At 37.1% G+C, this 25,468-nt stretch overlaps 1 protein-coding gene across 2 annotated transcripts; it reads left to right on the top strand.

The window, feature by feature from the left end:
* Positions 1-3,079: 3,079 nt before the first annotated feature.
* tbx5a (T-box transcription factor 5a) lies at positions 3,080-25,117 on the top strand. Of its 2 annotated transcripts, XM_055040240.1 has the most exons (9): positions 3,080-3,500; positions 3,956-4,131; positions 5,742-5,836; positions 9,481-9,600; positions 10,395-10,542; positions 15,258-15,410; positions 18,675-18,766; positions 19,973-20,202; positions 20,783-25,117. In XM_055040240.1, the coding sequence occupies exons 2-9, from the start codon at positions 3,988-3,990 to the stop codon at positions 21,373-21,375; spliced, it is 1,575 nt and encodes a 524-aa protein (XP_054896215.1). In that variant the 5' UTR covers positions 3,080-3,500; positions 3,956-3,987; the 3' UTR covers positions 21,376-25,117. The 2 variants fall into 2 exon arrangements, with proteins under 2 accessions (XP_054896215.1, XP_054896216.1); XM_055040241.1 differs by lacking the exon at positions 3,080-3,500 and having other exon boundaries at positions 3,944-4,131.
* The last annotated feature ends 351 nt before the right edge of the window (positions 25,118-25,468 follow it).

Genomic DNA, 25,468 nt, shown 5'->3' with positions numbered 1-25,468 from the left:
GGTATGTTAAAATTGACTTCTATAATTCATATTTCTCACATAATTTGACTCTAGCGTTTTAGCTGGAAAATATCCCGACATAAAACTTTTACGTAAACATACATTGCAAACTTTTGTTGCTTATGCTTTTAAATATATCCTAAACGTTTATATTAGAGCGCCATCATTTGAGTTATATCATGACAAAGTACGCTTCAAATCAAATTTGTTACCCACTCCAAACATCCCCAATGCAACATTTGATGTCCTTCTCCCCTCACCTCCTGGCGCAGCTCCTGAGAGCCAAACTGCGACTGCAGCTTTTCTTTTTTTTTTTTCCTTCCTCGACAAGTCTCACGATTTGGTCTGAGGATGCAGCCTCCTCCTCATTCAGAGGTTCTGGCTGCGCTGCGGTGGTTAGCCGCACCGGCCCGCTTCACCTGCCGGTCAGCTCAGATCCACACTTCCAAAGGAAGCATCAGATCATACACTCAATCCAGGAGGTAGGAAAGGTGTTTGGAATGATCCTGGATGCGTGGATTAGACGTGTCAGCAGCAGAACAATACAACCTGGCATTTAGGTCTCATGCATTGCTCTTGCATGCTAGTGTTTGTCGTTGCTGTTTGGTTTTTCTTCTTGAAAACTCAGATTTTTTTTTTTTTAAGCGGAGTTCATATTGCGCGTGGTCAGCAGAATTTTAAAGACATGTCTATTTTTAAACACAGCAGGTTTGTACATTTGCACAAAAACGCAGCGGAACAAGCACCAATGATGCAGATAATGCTGCTCAACCAACTGTCTCAGGCACATTGTACAATATGATTTTCTTCTCTGGCGTAAAGTAAAAGACAAACCATTTAGAAAATGTGTCCGTTTTATGTTTTTAAAAATCTTTATTTGGCTAATTTTTTTTAATTTCCTTTATTACTTTTGTCTCCCAAAACCCATTGCAGTGAAATTGACTTTATTCTCCCCAGATTATGAGATGAAATGCTCAGTTCAAAATGTCAATAAAATTTTGCTTTTTACGCTCAACCAATAAAAACAAATAGTTCCCAGTTTGGAGGGATGCGCGTCACAGTGAGACGCTGTGATGCTTGAGTTGATGACTTGCAATGCAAGCACGTGTATTCATTTCAATTTGTTTTATTTGTGGTGTGCATGGATGTGTGTGCGTGCGGGTGTGCGTGTGTGTGTATGCGTGTGTGCGTGTGTGTGTGAGTGTGTGTTCCTGTTTGTTTCTCAATAAAAAAGCGCAACGCTCACTTCTGCCTGTCAGCATCGCATTACATCTTTTAATATGTTTTGTGGTTGTTTGTCTTGATTTTACTGTTTGGTGTTTGTGGATATATAAAAATATTTTTTAAAACTCTTCTCTGTAAATATGTTCTTCTTCTTGCTACTCTTTTTCCCTCACACTGTTATCTTTTTTATGTGATTTGAGCTTTTAAAGCACCAAACAGCTACATGGAGAACTGATTATATTCCTGACCACAACGTACTACTGCATCTCCATTATGAATTTCGTTATTTATTTGCTTATTTAGTTATTGCAGATACAAAGCTATCATTTAAAGGATACAATATCAGAACACCTGATAACGTAGATAAATTATCAATTTAGTTCAAAACTAGAGGGCCGTTTCTTGCTTAAACCTCATCTGACTTTTTTCCAGATGTGACCTCTCAGTTCCATTCTTTAAATAATTGATGCACATATTAATTTGTGACGATTAGATACTTGTTTGTCTCTTTGCTAATTTTTTTTCTTTTCTTCTTTCATGAATCCAGTAAATTCGTCCAGCTTTCAAACTATTACGCACAGGTACAGTGCGTAATGACGCACAATTTCTTCAATTGATGAGCGTATTATTGACGTGTCTATGGGTTGAGGTTGCTGGACATTATGCTGTTCTACACATTTTCGAGCTCTTAAACGTGTGTTTGGGTTTTTGTTGTGCGTGTGTCTAAAAGTCAGAGAAAATCTTGTCAGCCAAAAACATTTATTCTTTTAAATAGACTGATTAAAATTTACATTCTCTGAACTAATCTTTACAAGTAGGCCTACATAAATATTCTCCATTTAATGCATTTAATGTTTCTAAAACTTTTTTTTTTTCATTTATACTTTTCAGAATATCAAAATTCTCCACCAGATGTGACGGGTTATTACTGTTCCTGACAGGATGACTGCTCTTCGAAAACAAACAATTGAGCAAAAGTATTGAGAAACACGGTGACAACCGTTTCAAGTTGAATTATATACATCAAAACAGTTCATCTGCGGGAGTCAGTCGTTTAAAAAGAATAATCAGATTTTAATTTTTTTTTATTTTTTAGAAAGCACAGGAAGGTATTCAGTGGAATCTTAAACCTGTGGCTCTCAGAGGGATCCGCAGTGCAAAACAAATACAACTTCAGTGGCTCACCACACTAACCTAAAGTTCTGCTTCATGTCAGGTTAGTTGACCCAGTTCCTACGCTGCTGTTCACTCTAGTTGGCTTATTTTTCTATATTTTAAGTTATTTCTTGGAAGGAACATTTCTCCTAGTTGTGAGTAAATTACAGTTGAACATGGCAGCCCATGTGTAACTCAGACCCCCATGAAGATACATCTAACTTTTTTTTTTTACTTTCATGGGTGAGTAATTGCACTTCACTGCGCCTCGCTTTTATTCCCAGACTGTAGAAAATGAGTCATTTTTGTGCCTTTTTTTAATTGCATAAATAACCCTAATATTTATACATTAATTGATACAAAATCCAACTCCTTGAAATTAACCTCATGTTCATCGTTGCACTCGCAAATTTAGACTGACTGTGCTGGTAAGCTGCATTTGGAGATTTGGTGAGGATTGTTGACCAAAACGACGCATGATCTCTCAATATAAATTGGAGGATTAGCTTGAAAAAATAATAAGACATGGGCTGAAAAACGAGAAGGAATTGTTAGTTTTGGTCATAGAAGCTAAAGCTACTCCTGCTCAGTGAACATCGCCTCCTTCCTCTTCCATATACCCCTCCTTCTCCTCCTCCTCCCTTCAGTGCTGCTTGCACGTCTCGGACTAGATTTCCGCTTCACAACGTTTGGTCTCTGATGCGCAGTGGAGAGTTTCAGAGCGACCGCGCAGAAAGGAGAGCGAGAGGAGAGAGGAAGGGAGAAGAAGGAGGTGTCGGACCTGCTCCACTGGGATTCGGCTGCAGCTCGGCGCTCGGTGCTATCGGCGGGCTCAGCTCACAAAAGCGGGACGGGGCTGCAAAATCCTCTACATGGCTGTGAGCGGCGTCTCGTAGTTTGGTCCTCTTCGGTCAGTCAAGGCTCCGCTTGGATGAAATTTGGAAACATATCACCGAAAAAAGGGAGCGTTCATGGGGAGACTCGTCGCGCAAAGCGCCCGGACTGTCTGACTGGAGCATTTGGACGTTTTTAGAGCTGTCTGCCCAGGTTGCAGACCAAAGCGTGTACCTTTTTCTTTTCTTTTTTTTTTTTTTTTTTTTTTTTTTTTTTTTTGCTTTTAGGTAAGCAGACTGTGGTCTGATCGGACTGGGCAGCCAGCTTTGTCATCTTAGTTGCATACAAGCTTATAGTTCTCTGCAGAGGTATAGCTATCAAGCAACCCATGTTTTTCATTTTTGCATCATGCTGCCGGCTGGAAAACAAGTAAATCGATCAATTATGTGCATTGATTTTGGGGTGACAATATGAATAATGTACATCATACTCTTCAAAATAAAATGTAGCATTTTTCACCGACTAGGCCATTCAGTGGTAATCCTGTTATTTAAATCAAGTGTGTTTCTGTTATGCTTAAAACCAAAGGCTCTCTTTTTATCCTGTACAAAAGCAAAACAATAAAAAATAAAAATTAACAATAATTGTTTTAACATTCAGTTACGCGTCTATTTACATCTGTTAACTTCTGAGAAACACTCTGCGTCCTTCCGCTCTCACATGTCTCCCATCGGTCTTCCAGCTGGGTCCGTGTAGTTTTTCGGGGCTCCGGTCATGGCGGACCAGGAGGAGACGTTTGCCGTGCAGAACTCTCCGGGAGGTTCGGATTCAAGGGAATTACAGAACGACAATAAACCCGAGAAACAGACCGGGACTTCGGGGAAATCCCCATCATCGCAGACAACTTACATCCAGCAGGTCAGTGCACGTCTCTGTTTGTGTGTTTTATTTGTTTAGCCTTTGTATTTTGGCCTCGGTCTTATTGATCAGATCCTTCACACTTGGGTTTTTAAAGATTGACGCCTGATATTCGGTTAATTAATCCAACGTTGATCTCATTGGTTGCTATCGAGCTGTTACTCAAAGTGATCGAGGGATTTATCGTGTTTTCTTTATTTTTTTCAGCAATGCAATCAGGGGAACCTTTGATTCACTGGGTTTTTTTTTCTTGTTTTATTTTTCAAACTGAATAAGTAAAAACACGAGCTTTTAGCAGTCACTGAAAAATAATCTGTTGCACTTTGTTGTCATTCGACATTTGAAATGCAGATCATACAAGTTTATAAAAGTAGCTCCATTGTGAACGTCGTTCCTTTAGCAGTTCTTTTGTGGCAGCGTCTCATTGTAGAAACAGATTTTAGTTTTTCTTTCAAACTAAAAGGGCCGCATTCTGATCGGTTCTGTTCACACCGTGAATCCAAATAATCTAAGCAGCTGTAGCAAGGTTTGCAATCATTTCTTGCAGGATTACGATTTTGAGTTTACAGTAGTGTTGATGCCCTACTGTCTGATAGTTTCGCACTGACTTTACAGTCAAATTAAAATGCGGGACTTGTGGGCAATTGTTGCCGATGTTTTCTTTTCTTGTTTTTGTTTTTGTTTTGTTTTGTTTTGTTTGTTAACAATAAATTCTCAATAAAATTCACCTGCTTTATTATGTGACATAGTGAAGATTATAGACATGAAGAGGTAAAAACTGAAATCCTATTTATTGATGAAACCTGATGTGTATAGATAATATTATTTTTTTAAAATGCAGAAATTATTTTATTTTCAATTGATTGGCATGCAAGATTGTCATATTTGTGAATTATTATGTGCGCCCTAATAGCCCCTTTCAAAATGTTTCAAAAATTAAAGGTAACTGTGTTTTTTAGGCCTAACTGTGGTTGTAAGGCTGTTTGACTTGATCAAATTTCACCGGAAATCTATTCGATAAAAATGACATTGTTTTACTAAAAGTAGGTCTTTCGAAAAAAGACGCATGAAGAATCATTTGGAGAGCCTGTCTGTCTCTCTGGTGGATTTACTTTTCTCTTCTGCAGCTGACAAATTCTATTTTCAAAACAAACTGACTTTAGACGTCTTGTGTCCAAAGCCTGCCAATAAAACACTTTTCTTTTTCCGTGTCAGTAGTCTCCTGTCAGACAAGGATTTCCCAAGTAAATCCTTTGCCAGCACATTAAGCTTTAAATGCGCATGGATGGCGCGCATAATGTGCCAGAAGTGATACCGCCAACATGAGACTTTTTTTTTTTTTTTAATGAAGCCTAAAATAAATTGTATTGTTAGAAGTTTTCATCTCACACATTCTCCATCAAATTAAACCTGAACAAAAGTGCTGAAAGTCAGGCTTGGTTGATCCACGTTCAGACACGCACATCCCAACTATTCATGTTTACTTATTTGTTGCCAACATTCGACCGTTTTTTCACGATGTTTGGTCATCTTGTGTCTCTTTTGGTGCGGAAAGTGGGATTTAACAATAGAGTATGCTTACATGCACAATTGTATATATTTTTTTAAAGGGAATGGAAGGCATAAAGGTCTACCTGCACGAAAGGGAACTGTGGATCAAGTTTCACGAGGTGGGCACGGAGATGATCATAACCAAAGCTGGACGGTAAGATCATCTCTTTGAAAGCTCTCACAACTCTAGTTTTGTTCTGCTTTTCTGTCATTTGATACAGTTTTGAGGTGTTTAAATCGTACTTTCAGTCATGAGAAATAATTTTTTTTAAAACAGACAAAAAAGGGAAAACTGCACATCTGGCTGACGCGTCAGTGTTTCGCAAAAAACACTCTATAGTCATACACTTTTACCTTGGGTGGCCTTTTTGTTTTGTGAAATGCAAAACCACCAGACACTGATCCTTTAGAAACTGAACTCTGATGCAAAATGTTTTTGTTTCGTTTTTTTTTCTTTTCCTTTTGAATAAAGATCTGTTTTAAGGAAGTTATGCTGTTTTTTCCCCCGCTCTGCCGTAATTGCATGCAGACACTTTTCTGTGTCTCGGCTCTTGAGCTGCAGCATGACATGAAGGAGGGGGGTGGTACACACTCATGTGTGTACTGCTGTCAAGCCCGGAGTGCATCCGAGTCAAAACAGCTCGCAAGGCGTGGTGTGAACATTCATATATGAATACCGACCACTGGTGTCCCCCCCTGCGGCATACGGCTCACACGTGTTCTGTAAATGATAAAAATAAATAATTCATTGTAGCTGCTTTACACCACATCCAAGGCACATCACCGTTTTCCCATCAGAGCTGCAGAAAAAGAGATCCTTCATACATCCCCTTCTGTCATTTTGACGTTTGCTTTTGTTAAAAAGAAAGTCCTCCTGATGCACAGCTTTGTTCTTGACTTGTTGTGCTATGAAAATAATTTTGGACTGTATTTCATTTCAGCCTTCATAGTGTTGCACTTTTTATCAAGTAGTTTGTGAAACATTCTGTCTAATAAATAGATTTTAAATATCAAAAATGAAAATGAAGATTTGGTCAACCAGTTTGCCTCGTTGTCATTCCATATTTACATGAATGGTAAGCTGTTGTTTAAGGATGATTTATCACTGTAAACAAACGAGCAAAAGAAAAGTCAACACTAGAATAAAATACAAAGCTAAACTATGCAGTGAAAAATATTGCATTAGGAAAATGAAGATGAGGATTAAAATGTAAATGTAGTGTTCAATCGTTTTTAAATCCACGCTATTCAAGCTACTTACCAAATCATAACTTAAACAGATTAAAATTAAAACAGATAGATTAAAATATAACTTTTCATGTTATTTTTAAAGATGGCGAATCTTTCCTCTTTCACTGTCCAGCAGAAAAAAATACTACTTCCATATTTCTTATAAATAATATTTTAGTAAAGCCTAAAAGCTACATGTGATTTGTAGTTTTGGGTGCAAGAATTTGTGTTTACATCCAGCTTTAAATGGTTTACTTTAGTGCTAAAGTCAAATTAGTAAACAAGCCCAGCTGTTTACTTTGAGGGATTTGTGGTGCATCTTAAGGATGGTTTTCAGGAGACAAAGTTGTCCATGTCACCTTATAAAACAAGACTTAAGAAGTTGAAATCGAGCTTTAGCATGAGCGACCATGTTAATGCTAACGTCAAACTTGCCATAAGGCTCAGCTGTTTAATCCTGAGGAAGCAGTTCCCAAAGGCCGGCACCTTGTAGGTATCGGTTAACAGGGATAAAGCTTTACAAAGCACATCAATAGAAGAGTTTTAGTTAGTTTAAATCCAATTTCAATTTGCATCCAACATGTAATCTGAGCTATTCAACTCCAAGGTGCATGTTGAGAAAATGCTTACATTCCACCAGGGCTGGCCTAACACTATACAGGGCCTTGAGCAGAATTTCATTTGTGGGCCCAATTCCTGTTCAGACCATCACCAACAAACAGTGTTTTAATACAGGATGGATAGAATCAGAGAGAGGACAGACTTTCACTGGCTGAGCTTAAAAACAGTCAGAGATTGTTGTTTTTTCGTTGCTTAATAATTCCTGATTTGTGAGCAAACTGAGCTCCAACACAAAGAAAAGATTAAACTGGTATCACTAGATTGTGGCTTTGTCAAAAAAACAATGAAGAGTATTTGTACTTTCACAAAGAAACTTGACAATTCTTTCAAATAATAAATTTAAGGTTTTAAGCTATTTAAAGTCATTTAATAGATCTAACTTGAAACCGTCAAATCAAATTTAATGGTATTCACATTCTTAATAAACAAATATTAAAATTTTAGATCTATGATCCAGTTTAAAATTCAAGCATTTAGAGAGTCTCTTGATGGTTTTGCTTATACCTTGGGCTGGCTCTGCATGCCACCTTTTAATAACATTAATATGTTAAAGTTTCAGAGGTTTTACAGCCCAATCAAAAACAAATAGTTCTGGGTTCTTTTGAAAACAGAGGCCAAACTGCATGACCTCATAAAAGGAGATTGTTAGGTATGACTTTCTAACCAGGACCCACCAGAGGTCTGTTGTAGTGAGCATCCTCTGCAACCATTATTTGCTTTTGGGCACCTAATAACTGCAGCTGTGATGCAGGTTTCCAATGTAAATTATGGGAAAATGATTCACAAATCAAGAAATTTGAAATACTATCATATTTACGAACAGCTGATTATGAAGATTCACTTCAAGTTGAACCTTAGTTGTGTCTAAAGTTCAATATAAAATAGAGCCGTCAAAACCTCACGGAGGATTCAGTAATCTAGTTATTAGTTTGAGGAAAGTGATCTTAAAAACAGAATTGAATTGTTCAACCAGTTTGATTCCACATAGAAATATTTAGCTGCGTTGTAAAATCTTTGTTATGAAAGTCACATCCTGCTGGACAAATGATCAGCCAGGCAGTTAATGAATCTATAGTTGACAGATTTCAGTATAAACTAACAAATTAACTGTAATTCGTCACATCGTTCCTGCTGTATTGTTCATTTATTGCGAGAAAAATGCATTTTTAGCCTCATTGATGATAATCAATGAGAAATATTCCTCCTAACCTGCTTCATTTCAGCATGGAGTACTGGCTATTTTTTCCTACTATGCTAAATTTAATTTTTATTTAAATACAAAGGACTAGAATTCTGTAAACATTCATTATGAACATATTATACATTACAGAGTCCAAGAACAATGTAAAAAAATATATATCTAACTTTATGTTGACCTTCTCTTTATTTTAATGTTATTTAGGTGTCTGTTAGTCAAAACACACCTACATAATTTCAGAAACGCATAATTTATGTTTAAGTCGTATCCACTCACGTTACTATGCCAATTATATTTCTTTAACTCGAACGCTTTGTGTTTTCAGTCTAGAAAGGCAAATATATGATTCATAGGATGTCCGGCTCTTTCAGCATCGCAGCTCCCACGTAGCCTATCCCATAATTTACTAAAAAAAGACTAAATAAATGCATGTACAGTGAAATGGTTTCTTTCAGACACAACGTCCAGATCCCTAAAAAAAAAAAAAAATCCCACTACTTTCCTCTCCAAACTAAATAAAAGCATTCATGTATTTATTTCAGCTGCTTCCATGCGAGATTGTGTGCGTCATAATTGTAAATGCGCTCATAAAGAAGGTTAACCGTTCAAAGTTGCATTGTAAACTTTTGCGGCTTAATTCATGCAAAGCTGACTTAAAGAGATTTATTTTTCCGCCTTAACTATTTGTGCACATTCGAGACACAGTTTCACCCAGAATCAAAGGAAAAGTCGATGTTTGCTCTTCGCAGGAGGATGTTCCCCAGCTTCAAGGTTAAGGTGACCGGATTAAACCCCAAAACGAAGTACATTCTTCTGATGGACGTGGTTCCTGCAGACGATCATCGATACAAATTTGCCGACAATAAATGGTGGGTAAAAAAAATGAATAATAAACTGGATGCAAATGAAACTTTTAGGAGGGGGGAGCGGGGGGAGTACAATTTTCCTCCCATGTCCCATTATCTGGAGTGGACTTCAGCAGAAAATTTTTATGTTGTCCTGATGGACGAGAATCGGAAGCGAATGTATAATTTCCTGCAGAATTATGACCTGCCTGTTTTCTAATGGCTGCCAAGAATTACAGTCAACATGTCTGACGTGTTTCAGTTGGAGCTGATTTTAATTTTTTTTTTATCTTTTCCTTTGAGATAGGCTCATGCTGATGACTTTTCCTACAGTTGCAGTGGCCCTTTGGAGAAGTTCTGTTCAGTTTTTTACCCTCGATGATCTCCGACCTTAAAGGCAGCAGCGCCTTGTTTGGGTCAATGCCTTTAAAAGAGGGGAGACTCGGAGAGGATAATCACATGCCGGTACTGCAGATAATGAGCCCAGCAAAACAATGTGTGGAAATAGTTGTTACACATGTCCATGTAGTGCAGAATGTCTTGGGCCGTTTCATTTAAGTTAACAGTGTTTAACAATAAAAAGTGCAAAATGCTGAGCCGAATTCGCGCACAGCTGCGGAAATTGTTCAAAAATGTTGAACTTGCCATTTTTAGGTCTTTATTTTAAAATCCTAAATTAAATTCATGAAAAGTTTTGACTTCAGACGGCAGTCTGTAAAATATGCAAATCGTGCATCACCTTTTCCAGTCCATTAGCTGCCCGTTGCTTGCACGCTTGCTTAACCAGTTGCGCATGTGTTGCTGTCCCTGTGCGTCAGGTCCGTGACCGGGAAGGCAGAGCCCGCCATGCCCGGGAGGCTCTACGTCCATCCGGACTCCCCGGCGACGGGGGCGCACTGGATGAGGCAGCTGGTCTCCTTCCAGAAGCTGAAGCTGACCAACAACCACTTGGACCCGTTCGGACACGTAGGTGCCTGGGCCTATATCATTCTGCTGACGCTGTGTGCGGAGTCGCGCAGAGGCGTGTGCGCTGTTTGGATGGGGCTTTTGCGTCGCGGTGTTGTTGCACTCAGATCCAAATGTATTGTCGTTTTGTCACCCGGAGTTTTTCACTGCTGCTGCTGAAAGAATATGGTTTTTGGAATCCAAAAGATTGTAATTGTTTTGTGCAAAATTTGATCATAAATGTATTATTATTATAATTATTATAATAATAACAACTATTATTATTACTATTATTATTATTATTATTATTATTATTATTATTATTATTATTATTATTATTATTATTATTATGTATTGTTATTATGTTTTGTATTTTCAATTGCAATTAAAAATAATAATCTTTCATTTTATATATTCAACATATATGATAATATTAGACTGATTATTGGTTAATTATTTTTTTTAAAAATAGATCGACCAACGAAGATTAAATTTGTCATTAGATCGCACCGATGTAAATTGATCCAAACAAACTTCTATAAATTCTCTATGTTTTTAGAAAAGTATTTTTCTTGATGTAATTACACAATTATACTTTGCTGCCATTTTATAATTCTCTCATTCTCTTGCCTTTTCTGCAACTTTATGGATCTTTTATGTTTCAAAGAATCCAAAAGATTGTAATTACATATAAATGCACTTAAAGAATTGATTTTACTTTTAGTAAAAGGCATCTAATTTTTTTTATTTTAATCTAGATGAAGCCAAAAGTTATGATTATCATTTGTAACTCCCCAAACAAGTAAAATATTTGAATGGTGTACGTATATTTATTATTTTATTTTCTAAGTAAATTTGAGCTAAAATACAAAGTTTTAATTTTATAGTTACATTAGTCTTCAAAAAATACATTTTTTAAAATCTTTTTAAACCAGACCATTTGGATCACAGTTTACACAAGTTCTCCAGAAAAATGAATCTATCTTTTAACATGAAGTTGTTGTACATGCTATTTAATCGTAAAAACAAAGAAAAAAAAATATATGAAGAATATTTTTTGCCCTTTTCAAGTTCATTCAATGACTTCTTACATTTAGGGATTTAAAAATATATTTTTCCACTTTCTGAGCAAGAAAAATAAAAAAAAGAATAAATAAGTGAACCAGAATTTCTCTACATGGTACTCATTTTCTAAACTTTAATTTCTCATTATGGCTTGCATCTGGCTTTGAGATTTATTCATTCCTACCCTTACAATAAAAGCAACAATAACATCTTTTCCTTCATGGACAAAGTGTGCAGCTGGCAGCATGTTTTCATGAAATGTTGAGCTGATGGGTAGACTGAGGCCTAATTACCTCTCTTGTTGGTAGTCACTCAATTATGGACATTTTTGTCAGGAACAGGCTGTGCTAAGATCGGCTGTAAAAAGATGCATCGCCGCTATTAAAAAGAAGAATGGAAGACTAAATAAGCTTATTAAAATTCTAAAGTAGGTCCAATCATAAGTGAGAGGCTCTGCATTGCATCTGCTGTTCTCTAAATGTTACATTAACCGATGCAAATAATGACTGAAACGTAGCAACACGTTCTCGTGCTATAAAAGAATTTGACCGCACAAACGGCACTGTTTTCCAACATTCAAACCTGTTTTTAAGTCGAAACTGTTTTTAGTCCTTCAGTTACCAAAACCAATCATATTTCCACAAGCCAGGGTCTGTCCACGTGGTATCTATAGAGGTTGTTGCCCTGCCAAAACCCAGCTGGAGAACATAGACTGGAGCTCATTGAGTTGTGTCGTACATTTTTTGGGGTTAAAGTGTGTTTCTTGATTGGTCACAGTGGTTCCTGACTCGCCCGCTTTCTCAGCACTGTGGGATCCATCACTGAAATGCTGGTGGCTCGCCAGAAAACGCACACTCTGTCAGATTGTTGGTCCAGCTGGTGGAAATAGCTTAGAGATGTTAGTTACTTACGGGGACACATGAAGCTAAAGCATATTCCTGATGTATAGATCAGGACAGACCTGTTCAGACTTAAAGCTGAGGGGGTTTCCCTCCCCTCTCTTTCTGGACATGTTGATTAAATTAGATAACTATCAGTGGACTGATCAGAGCTCAGCTCATTGGTTGGGAAACAAGGAAGGCCTGAGTCTGATGATGCTAAATGGTTTGAATGTAGTTATTGTTGTTGCTCTCAACATGATGTTTTTGAAGAGAAATCAATTGAACTGCAGCAAGTTTAAGTCTTTGTTTCCAGAAAACTTTAAATGTTTAGAGTGATGGAAATGTTTTTTAGTTTGTTTGGTTTTTTTTTTTTTAAATATGAGTATATTCATTTTTCTAGATCGTTTTTAATATTAGAGATTAAAAAACAAAAGTCTCAGTATCTCATCATACTATTTCTATTATGTTTTCAGTCATAAAAATGCATGCAACTCTTTTTTCACAAAATTATATTCTAAAAAATATAAAAGCTATGCAAAAAAAGTGCACAAATGTTACTTAAAATGTTTTGTTGCATTTCTAACTGTTCATTCCTGTGAGATTTTTCACAACTACGAATGTCCTATAAAAGATGTTACGGAGATCTACGTGAAGTTTTTACATTCAGGGTTTGCAATGTCAAAATGCTGCTTCACTGAATAATGAAAGTGTTCTTTTGCATAATGCCTAAAGGCATTTTATCAGAAATGCTTTTTCTTGCTCTGTTACCTGCGTTGTACTGATGGAACCAGTATTCTTCAGGAGTAATCATAGTTTGAAGTAGCACTTTCCCTGTAGGGTTAGAGTTTTTACACCACCGCTCTCCAGTTTCACTGCACACAAGTAATTTTCCTATGTTGCTATTTCAGTGTTTCAATTCCTAAATATCTTTTTTTTTTTTTTTTTTTCCGTTTTTTTGTCTCAAGTTTCATGCAAGCTGGACTCGTTTCCCCTTTGATCTCCCTCTCGGCTCCCAGAATACTTCTCGGTGTTATTAATCTCCTGCACTCGCCTCACTGCCTTCCCACACATGTTTGGGCCGGTCGGGTGGAGTGTGAGGACCGCACTGTTTACGTTTGAATGGCAGTGTGTGATGAGCAATAGATGCTGGTGCACAAAGTCCACTGATCCCTAGGCTTGGGTGGGGATGGGAAAGGGGTGAGGGGGGATTCTCTGATGTCGAGGTACTTGAAAGCGAAGGGCAGACGCACGAGACCTAAAGTGATCCCTCACTATCATTAAATAGTATCATCCAGAGGCTGAGGGGGGGTGAAGATACAGGAACCAGTGCAGTGAGACGAGCTGGGGTCCCAGTGGGTGGTCCACAAATACACCACAGCTCTTTCCACAGGAATGGAGATGTAATATCTTCACATGAGTGACATATTTTATTTATTTTTTTTACCATTGACTGAATGGATCAGAGAAGAAATAAGCATTAAATTCATAATACTTAATATGTTTTAATATGTGCTCAGAAGGTCTTGTGCAGTTTTTTGTCGCTGTAAAGATGATTTAATTACTCCTTCAGCTGAAAGGATCAAAGCAATCACCCTCACAGGTTCTTGCCAGGTGTCATTTGACAGAGTTTGACCATTTTCTGCTAAATAGCATGTTTCACCCAGAAGCGAGATCAGATTGGACTCTGCAATGGACACCTATCAACAGTGAAAGCCCCTTTGAGCTGACTCACGTCTGACTCAGAGGGGATTTTCTTTGTGGAATGCTGCAGGATGCCTCCACTGTTACTGGAGGCCAGGGCAGGCCCTCGTCTCCTCTCATACTGGCTGTGAAAGGCAGGTACAAAAACAATCCTTAAGATAAGAGATAGGGCGACATGCCTGCAGGTCACAGGAAGGTGGGGAGCGTCGCAGATACAGAAAGAGTGGAGAAAGGCGGAGGATGCCCTAGTTTTTGTTTTTAAATCTGAGGGAATTTGATCAGATTATGAAGTATTAGCATTTCTCCTAGACTCATAGCCATGACTCGCTGATTAGTTAGAGAAGTCCAGCTTGGGGTCTACTGAATGACGGTGTGTTGAAGGAAAAGTTCAATGCTCAAGTTCAAATGAGCTCCATCCTAATTGACTCGTTTCAGGGCACTAACTGGGTTAGAACAAGAGAGAAGATGCTGTTATAGTGTCCTTGAGAATAATCTATCCAGACCAATAAAGACACATTATTATTACTACAATTATTAAAGATAAGGTGACTCATTAATTTGTAATTTCTGTGTGAATAAAATTAAATAGTTACGCCCTTATTGAAAGAAGATGACGGTTTTGTGTGTATTAAATCTTATCAATTCAATTCAATTTGTCCACAAAAGCTTTTTATGTTTAAATAAAGTTCTTTTCATTTATTTTATTCATTTTTAATCAATTTATACCCAAAAAATACATTTTTTTATTCTGTGAATTTGTGATCCACTCATTTATTGCAACATGTTACGTTTTTAAATTAAAGACAAGACAAAAAAGTGCAATTTCTAATTCTAATAGATAATAAGTTAACTATTAATACATCAGAGAAATCTAGGCAATTTTAGCCAAGTTAGTCTGATTTTAGCATCGATTGTTCATCTATTTTTAATTTCACTAAAATTTTGACTGAGCCATCACTTAAATCCGTGTTTCTTTGCAGAAGGCCGAGGCCAGGTTACCAAGAGTTGTTTACCATTTAGTGATATTGATGTTCTGCAGTCAGACGTTGTCGCGCAAAATGTAAAACAAAAACCCTCTCTTTGTTCCAGATCATCCTCAACTCGATGCACAAGTACCAGCCGAGGATTCACATCGTGAAAGCGGATGAAAATAACGGCTTCGGCTCCAAAAACACGGCCTTCTGCACTCACGTTTTCCCGGAGACGGCATTCATTGCGGTCACGTCTTACCAGAACCACAAGGTAGAGCTGCTCCTTTATTTTTGAGGGGGGGAGGGATATTTTCGTGTCGCCTTTATTTGCAGTTTGTCATGTGGCGAACAGCTCTTTGTGGTTGCTTCATGTTTTTTTTTTACGTGTTTAGTGTTAGTTATTGTTGTTGTTTTTAATATTATTAAAATTAAAATAAACCCCAGATCTGAGTGCAGAGTTGTGTGCAGGATTCACATCAGCGTGAGATCATAAAAACGTGCGTTTCCAGACAGTGAAAGACTTTACGTGCCGCGCAGAGAGAAAAAGAAAGTTATCACAACGAGTCGCTGACAGACGACGAAAAAAACTTCAGAAAGCCGATCGGAGGATAAATGACCTCAAGCAACTTTTAGAAAATTGCAGGACAGATTTTCCTGCAGCCAACCTTTTATTATTATTATTATTATTATTATTATTATTATTATTATTATTATTATATTATTATTATTATTATTATTATTATTGATTTCAATAGGCTCTGTGAAGTTTGTCATTATTTTCAGTTTATTATAGCATATATATAATATTTATTTTCTATTGGTTTAATATGCGCCATTCAAAATTACATTCATTTCAATTTAGTTTGTCATTTTGTTTGATTTCATTTTGTTTCAATACTTTGGGTGTGTGTGGTTTTTTGTTTTTGTTTTTGTGGGGTTTTTGTTTGTTTGTTTGTTTGTTTTTACTTTACACCTTTTTGGCATTTGAAGCCCAAAACATTTTTTTTTTTAGATTTTAAGTTTCTTCTCCACATTAGTGAGGAAAAGAGAAGATAAATTAACAATTCTGTCTAAAAAAACTTGCTTCAGAATAAAAGAAAATAAGTAAAATTGTGAAGCCGAATTAGTTGTCCGACAAAATGAAAATAAAAAAAGCATTGTAGGTCTTTATATCTCGTTTGTATTTTATTTCTAAAATTACAACTTCAAAAACATTTTTTAGTTTTCTTGGTTGTTTTCCTGAAATTCTGCTGTTTAATTCGTAAATGGACCTCTAGTTGTGCACTTATTTCAGTGTTTATAAACTAAAGAACAACTAGAACAATCTATTGTTTTCATTATATTAACTGTTTGGGAAATGATGGCTGAATGGTGGCACATTAAGCATAAATAAATTCATTTCTCGAGACTTTTCAGGCCAGAATCTAAAGCTTCACATCTATTTTGTCCAGATTTTCTGGGGGTGGGGGGGAGGAGAAAGTCTTGGCGGTGTAAATATCTGTAAACAGCGTCTGGTAAGCATCATTTTAGCCATGAGGGCCTATTTATGTTTCTTGTTTGGAGAATAATGGCGAAACGGAGGGAACGCGCATAAGCGTCCCTGCAGCCAATCAGAAGCCTCTGCGCCTCTGGGAACAGGAAGCCCAAAATGACCAGCTCTCTGTAGAAACCATTCATTATTTTTAAGCACGTTATTGGGAGAGCTGGGATCGTAACCCCAGGGCTAATTACTGAGGCTCTTTCCAGACCTGCAGAGAGAGAGAGAGAGAGAGAGAAAAAAAAAAACAAGCATTTCTGATTTCCAAGCGTTTTACCACAACGGTCTAATCAAACATTTAAACATCTGCAGAAGCATTGAGCTCTGAATGCGCGTCTCAAATTCACCTGTTGGACTTTTAGTTAATAAAACAGTGTCCAATTTCCAGACTTTTCTGCAATTAAAACATTTTTTTCCAAACTGAGTTTTCTTAGGTCATGTTTTTTGTTCATGCATAGCAAAAAAAATTATTGCAACTGTTGCAGACATTTTATTATTTTTGGCTAAAAAAAAAAAGCATCTGAAATAAAGCAACGATTGTTTTAATAAGCAAAGCTTAGACATGTCGCCTATAAAACTACATTGTTTTTAACTTGACCATGTATGATTATCTTGAGTCTAATTTGATATTTTTCTAGACCTCTGCATAGAGTTAAAATTTGTGCAAAAATATTGAACATTTTTCTTATTAAATGATGTTGTGGATGTGAGTTTATCTGCATTAATCAAGAGGAAAGCAAAGGAAATTGCATACCTTTTCACTCTTTAGTTTGAAAATCATGAAAGAATACATAAATCACCTGCCTGTCTGCCTGCATTAATTAACAACCAGCTAGTAAAGTGTCACATGACGGATTTTACAAGATTCAGAGTAGGTGTTGGCCAACATGCATACAAACCTCCAGTCTTGTCAGAAAGATGGAAATACACCAGAACCGCCAACTCATTACCTGCAAGAAACCATGACAGGGATATCCCTGCATTCTGCTTCAAACCTGCAGAGCTTTGATTTATATTTTTAAAATAAGCTCTTTTTTTGGTTACCAAGCAATACATTCCTGCCAGAACTTAAGGTATTTTAAATATTTGGATTTCTAAAGCTTTTTCAAAACGATGTTCACCATTATGAAATAAGTCATGCAATAAAAATATGACCTGCTGAGACGCAGCTATATTGAACTAAAGGCTTATCGGACCTCCAGACCTTCTTTCTGGAACTGCCGTTTTTCTCTCTTTGATTGGTTCTGAAAAGTTAGAAACATCCACCAAGAATATAAATCTCTTAAACCTTTTCAGATTTTTTTCACATCACAACTACAGATTTGTGAAAGAAAAAAATTATATCTGGTTTATGATTGTACCCAAAAATAAAGACAATCCAACCCAGACGTCACAGAGTTATTGAACAGAGTTGTGCTGAAATAATTTAAGTCCCAATACAAAAAAACACAACTGCAAAACTTTCCCTAGACATGGCTGTCCATCAGGCAAGCTGGGCAAAAAGAGCACCAGAGAAACAGTAACTCTGTAGAGAGCCAAAGTTCGGACTGCTAGCGGCCCAACAACGAGACGTACACTTTATAAATCTGGCCTTTGAGAGTAGCATTAGGAAAACAAGTTTTTGGGAGAAATTCTGAAGAACTCCTATTCAAAGTTTACCACAAGCCACACAGTGGACAAGATATGTAGCAGGAAGGTGATCAGGTCCGATGAGATAAACTTGGTTTTGCCTTTTCCCAGGAGGAAAACTCTGAACATTATCCTAAAAGGTGAAAGCTTCCCCTCAGTTTATAAATGATTAGTGGGCTGTTAATTACTAATAACACACATGACAGTTTCTGGTTGTAACAAGACAATAGGTGGAGAATTTAAAGGAGTGAAGCCAAATTGCAAATTTACAACTCAAGTTGAAGTCTGGAATCTACTGCAAAGCATGAGACCTGAGATTCTTATTTTATTATTATTTTTTATTAATGCAAAATCTGTTTGCGGTTTCAGATCACTCAACTAAAGATTGAGAACAACCCGTTTGCAAAAGGCTTTCGTGGAAGCGACGACATGGAATTACACCGGATGTCCAGAATGCAAAGGTAGCTGCAGCCGGGATGCTATTTTGTTCAATTTAAAAAGAAGTTCCCTTGAAAATCCTTGATCTTTAATATTTGGAAATTCTTACACATGAAGAATGATGTCAAATGAGCAGATAAATGTCACTTCAGTTCAGCCGGAATCAGAATGTCACTTAACAAGCCCCTCTTTAATCCTTCAGTCAGCGACTTCCAAGCCAGTAATGAGTGTAACTTTCAGTGAGTGTTATTTTCAGTGATGTAAGTGTAGTTCTTGATCATTAGCCAGCTTTCATGGTGAAGACTTTTATGACTGATCTGGCAGAACCTCTGAAACAAAACTGTAACATCCCTCTTCCACAGAGAGTTTTTTTTTTGTTCTTTTAACTGAACTGCTTTTGTGTCTGCTGTGCGTATGCTTATGTGCGTGTGTAGGTGTGTGTGTTTGTGTGTTGCACTGGTGAATATCGCTCGGTCAGGCAGCCAAGGCGGTACGCGGCCACTTTGCTCTGTATTATTCAGTCCAGATGAGGGAGTCCGTGCTGTGCAGAGAAACACTTTTTCAAAGGGGAAAATCTGGTTTTGAAAAAACCCCATCACCCTGGTTTTGGGGAGAAACTGAAGGGTTTTCCAAGAGGAGAAGTCCCAAATCAGACAAAACTTGGAAAGCTGTTTGTCTTTTTCCAGAAGGTGTTGTAATCCTTCATCCGTCGCCATGAATGCTTTATTGAATTACGGCACAATGAGAGATTTTAGCTCAATATAAGCAAGAAAAAAATTGGGACAATTAAAAAACAAAAATCTCTGTATTTTCATGTGAAAATATGCACGTAAGTTACTTTAAGTAGGTGTGCAATAACTGCAAATCCAAAAAGTGATAAAAATGTAAGCCACTATCAGTCTTTGATAGTGAATTTGCTCACTAGCCTTTGTCTGCAATAAGTTTTGCACGTCTGCTTCTGGTTACTCTAAAGCAAGCGCTTATTGAAAAACTAAGTCACTTTTTCAACTGATGCAACACCAAAAATCAAAGAACCAAAAAGCAGCGCAATGATGCAACAATGAATTCTGTGAATTATTCTAATGAAAACCATGCATTAGTACAATACATGATTTTCCACAGAAGCATCTCTGTGTTTCTAGAGTGTCCTTTTCAAACTAATCACCCAGTGGATTGAACCTTTCAGTTACTGTCTGAATTACTAATACATTTTCTGTGCGCACACACAGTACCAAAGAGTACCCTGTTGTGCCTCGCAGCACGGTGCGACAGAGGGTCGGCTCCAGCCACAGTCCGTTCAGCGGGGACGTCCAGGGCATGGCCACACCCAGCACCCTGAGCTCCCAGTACTCCCAGTGTGAAAACGGGGTCACAAGCACCTCCCAGGACTTGCTGCCTCAGTCTGGCTCCTACCCACTTCCACATGAGCATGGACAAGATTACTGCATCAAGAGAAAAGGTATGAGACTGTGTGGTGATATGAGCCATGCAGAGATTACATTGAAACATTCAGGGGTTTTATCTATTGTGCTACACCATGATACATGAAGGAGATATTTAATGGTGACAGTTCCAGCTATCTTTAAAACCCCTGACAATTAAACAGCCTAAGTTACGTCAATTCAAAAGTATTCAAAACCTCCTAAAAGCGTGCATACTCCATAAACTTTTTGCATATTGTCACAAACTTCAAGATGTCATTTCTAACATTTGATTTTCTAAAAAACCTCTTAGTTAATTGTATAACTGCAAATTAACCAAGTGTTCTGTCTGCAAACCAAACCACAAAGTAATCATTCTCCCACTATACTAAGGACATATAAGAAACACAATAACATCCATCAAACTGCAAAGGGTTAAAAAAAAAATCATTTTGCAATGGCTGAGTATGCCACAGTGAGTCATAATTCATAAATGGAGAAGACGTGGAACAGTGGTGAGGTCAGTGTTTATGATTCAACATGAAGAAAGATATTTTGTTTCTGTGGAAGGCCCTTCTTGAATAACAAAGCTGTTTGCTTCTTTAATTTTACCAACAGTTGATGATGACTGTCATTCAGGCGAACACGGCTATAAGAAGCCATACCTGGAAAGTTCTTCCAGTGAGGAGGACCACTACTATCGTCCCGTTGGCTACCACCAGAGCCTCAGCCTCGCCAGCGGGGCTTACCGCAGCGAGTCCAGCCAGCGGCAGGCCTGTATGTATGCCAGCTCCACACAAGGTGCAGAACCCGTTCCCAGTTTGGAGGACATCAGCTGCAACACGTGGGCCAGCGTCTCTCCTTACGGCAGTTGTTCTGTCACCACCATGCAGCCGATGGAGAGGCTCCCCTATCAGCATTTTTCCGCTCACTTCACCTCAGGGTCTCTGGTGTCCAGACTAGGAGGGGTGGGGGGACACGGCTCTCCACAGCTGGGTGAGGGCCACCATGCAGCGATGTACCAGAGCTCCATGGCCCATCAGACTCTGGGCCGCCAGTGCAGTCCTGGAGCTGGGATCCAGTCACCGACAGCTGGCTTACAGGGAAACGAGTACCTCTATGCACACGGCATACCACGCACTCTATCGCCACACCAGTATCACTCTGTACATAGTGTAAGCATCATGCCAGAGTGGAGTGAGAACAGCTAAGAATCGAACAATTGCAAACATTGAAGGGGAAAAGGAAGAAAATGGACCAAATAAAGCAACATTGGGTCAGTTATATTTATAGTTCCAAAGACTTGTTGCAGTTAATCTTAAAAGGAACAATATTTCTTCACTGAGGGAAGTTGATATTTGTTGGGTGATTTGCCAGGAGATAAGTGCGTATCTTATCAAGTAGGATGTTTTAGCAGAATCTGCACTTATAAACAAGCAACATGAACACAAACAAACATTGGGCTGGACCAGAACACTCATGAAGTCTGCTCAAGTGCAGAGAAAGCTGACACTGAGCAGATCAGAAATGCTTCGGATGCTTGGCCAGGAGGCTCCAGGTTAAAGGTGTTTTTTCTGCAGCATTTTGTTTTGAATGATAGCAAAAAGCTGTTGTATTTCCTGAATGTTTGTCCTTTCTCACATTTTCCCAACCAGACAGTTTCTATGACATTTTTGTAGCATATTTGCCTTGTAAAAAAAAAAAAAAAAAAAAACTAATGACAGGACTTAATGTCAGTTTTGTTGTGGCTCTTTGGTCAGTGTGTTCTTTCCTTTAAATCAGACAGATGGTTTTATTTGCTTATAGATAGAATCATTTATTTACATTCAAGTCAAATACCTCATCAATTTTATTAGGTTTATGAGACAATATCTTGTAAACATACATACCTCTTAAATATTCTCACAATTCACTCCAGTGAATTTATTGGGATTTTATGAATTAGCCCAACAGAAAGTAGTGCATAATTGTGAAGGTGTCATAAAAATGATGCATGGTTTTCAAAATGCTTTACATATATAAATCTGACACATTTGGAGTGTGTAATCATTAGGAGCTATTTTTTTTTGCACACCCAGACTGAATCTGATTGTTTAAAACGCTTAATTACAATTAAATTAGAGCTTCAAGGAGAAGGCATCACATGTTCTTGTATTAAAAAAGAAAAGCCAAATGTAGTATCATTTGATTTGACATGTTTTGAAATAAACATGGAATACTTAAAGGGTTCTAATTTCTGTAGTAGTGTGATCTTTAATTTCAGGATCAACAATGGGATACGTTGATGAACTTTTGTAGGTTAACAGTTTCCAGGCTAACAGTTCCCCCGTCTGAGATAATGTCTGGCGTGATCAATTTTCCATCTCACCTAGAGTTTTTCCGTAAGACATGCAGGTAGCCCCTACATGTCTTGTGCAAACAAGAACATACCAACAGGACTTCTTGTGGGGTTTTTTCACCAATGACTTTCTTGCAACTCTTCCATAAGGGCCATATTTGAAGAACCCACATGTCAGATTCTCAAAGCTAAACTGTGGGCCTCTTTAGCTATCCTTGAGTCCGTTAAAGGGATGGTCAACTCCCTTTAACTATCCTGTAGCCCTTGATTAATTCTCTCCCTGTCTGGCCAGTTGATTTAATTTGATCTCACTTTGTGAGTTTGCAGTTGAGCCATAGACTTGATGATGAAATGAAAAATGTTCCAGAAGTTTTTTAAATCTTGGGACATTGTTTATCACAACACTGCTTGAAACCTAACAGGCATGTGAAGCGTTTTCTTCCATGTGTCCATGTAATTTATACAAGTTGAATTTTTGAATGAAGTCGTGTATCTTTTCCTGTTCACTCCACAATTATGCACAATTTTATTTTTATTCAAACCCAGAAAATCCCAATGAAATATCCAGTAGCTGTTTCTGCAATAAAGAAAACTTCAAGGGGTGTTAATAGTTCATCGTCGCAGAGGCCTTTATCACACCTATTGCTGCTGAGTGCATTCAAGATTTGATAGGCAAGGCAATATCATGCCGATTCTCTCCCAAACATATTCTAGGAAAAGCTACAGGTGGAACCTATTTTTTTGTGCATGAAATTAGATTAAATTAGGATTTCTTTGTAGTTTTCTTTTTGCTCCAGTAATTAAGCCAATATTCAACCATCTTTTATTCCTGGGGTTCATTTGGCTTCTTCAATCTTAGGACTGCCATTGCAGCGTTAGTGGAGTATGATTTTTATATGATTGTGTCAAACTGTCCCTTGCAGTAAATATGTAAACGATATGCATTCTATGCATACTATACCAACCTTTCACCAGAATCCCACTGTAAAACTTTTGAATTAGCCCTTCAAAAAACTTTTAAATAATACATTTTTATTAAATAAATGAAGGATATAGACTTATCACGTTTGAAATAATTTGTTTATGAATGGTGGTTTGTATGATAACAAATTGCCGCTCTTAATAATAAATAGCTATGAGTCAGGTTGACTAAGATGGTCCTCATGTTGAGTTGTAATGATGCACACAATGAAGCTGCTAGTGCACAAAGAAGGCATAAGCTTGATACACAACATTTTGCATTGGTGAGGAGTTTAAAGATTAAATCAGAAAAAGCAAAAAGATCTAAAAATATTTTAAAGAAACCTACGATAATAAATTTTTTTCAGGACGGAAAAGAACAAGATTTTCAGTATATAACAGGAAAGCTGAATGGATTTAAACAAATGGGATCATTTGGGGTTTAAATTTTATTAGGATTATGCAAGAAAAGTGCTTTCTTTGTGATGCTAATTGTGCTAAACACCTTGATTCCTAATATAATAAGCAAAACATTAATTCCATCATTGTCATTGATAGCAACTGCTCACTTGCAAATGTAGCATGAAGTAAGTTTTGCCCATAATGAAAAGAATAGTAGCCCCTAAAGATGCTAGCTTTTGCAGAATCCAGGAATCACAAATTGACTCCAGGATTTTAATCGCAGACTCCATAATAACATTTAGAAAGAAAATTTAAATATTGTGCATGTTAAAGAAACATAACTCTTTGTAACCCGTTCCCATCTCATTCATATTGCAAAAGGATGATTGGAAACACTATAGAAATACCACTTTAGTTGGAGTACCCCAACTCATTTTATGAAGAATAAAAAAATAGGTTTTTAGAATCCAATTTGGATTCAAATTCAATTACACAAGGATAAATAATATTAAATTTTTTAAAAAATCTTTATATTATGAGCTCTTGTTCAGAGGCAGTTTAGTTCCTGAGAGCTTTCCATTAAAAATTTGCTTTGACTTCAGGACGTAATGCTGTTGAAATATTTTAAATCAAATGTCAGTAGCTACAAATGCACTTAGATTAGCATTTATTTTCTTTTTTGTATGTCATGGCCAACAACAACATAGTGTGTATAACAATAAGATTTCTGATTCTCTGACTGAACATTGTATGTTTATACATACCCATGTTGTACCAAGTAATTGTGTTTTCTCAAATATTTCACTTCCAACATCAGGAAATTACTTTCATACAGTCAAAGATGAAAAGTAGAAGTTGAAGCTGAATTTGACATGGAGCAAAAATCTGTTTCATATTTGGGATGAGTATGTTCAAGAATTGTTTTTTTTTTGTTGTTTGTTTGTTTGTTTTGTTTTTTTACATTTGAGGGAAGTGTTTGTAGTTAATAGCATTTTTTTGTCAATAGTATTTATTTTTGTAACACCACAAATCTGCCAGCTTTGCCAGGTTTAAAATGATTGGCCCAGTTTATTTTTTTATAGTTCACTTTTTATGATTGTACAGGATTTTCTAATCATACTTATTTAGAACATAGGAAATTACTATACAGCTGTCAAGAAGTATCCAAGACTGAAAAAATGAGGACATATCTAACTTTGTAAATAAGCATGTAAATAGCAAAATACCTGCAATAAATGTAAAAGTTTAAAGCATTTCGGAGGAATTTTTTTTTTTACTCTATTACTTTCCGCAGTTGTTTTATTGAAAGGGGAAACCAACTGAGTGCTACACAGTATTTTATTGAAGAATTAAGAAACTGTTTACTTGTTTTATACTACAAATTAGTTATTTCCAACAAATTTGGATAATAAGCTAAACATGCTTATACAACTAGATTCATGAGCCCAAAATGTAACTTTTTGGCAGCTGTTTGGGGTTGCTTGCCTTCAGCATTGACAGGAAAGCTGGTGAGAGTTGATGGAAGGGTGGATAGAGCTAAATGGAGGGTAATTGTGTAAGATTACTTTTTAGGGTCTAACAAAAGAGCTGTAACTGAATATTTA

Source organism: Poeciliopsis prolifica, unplaced genomic scaffold, assembly GCF_027474105.1.
Source record: "Poeciliopsis prolifica strain line A6 unplaced genomic scaffold, Auburn_PproV2 SCAFFOLD015, whole genome shotgun sequence".
Taxonomy (NCBI): Eukaryota; Metazoa; Chordata; class Actinopteri; order Cyprinodontiformes; family Poeciliidae; genus Poeciliopsis; species Poeciliopsis prolifica.
The sequence above is the reverse complement of the archived record's forward strand: the minus strand, read 5'-3'. Positions and strand labels throughout refer to the sequence as shown.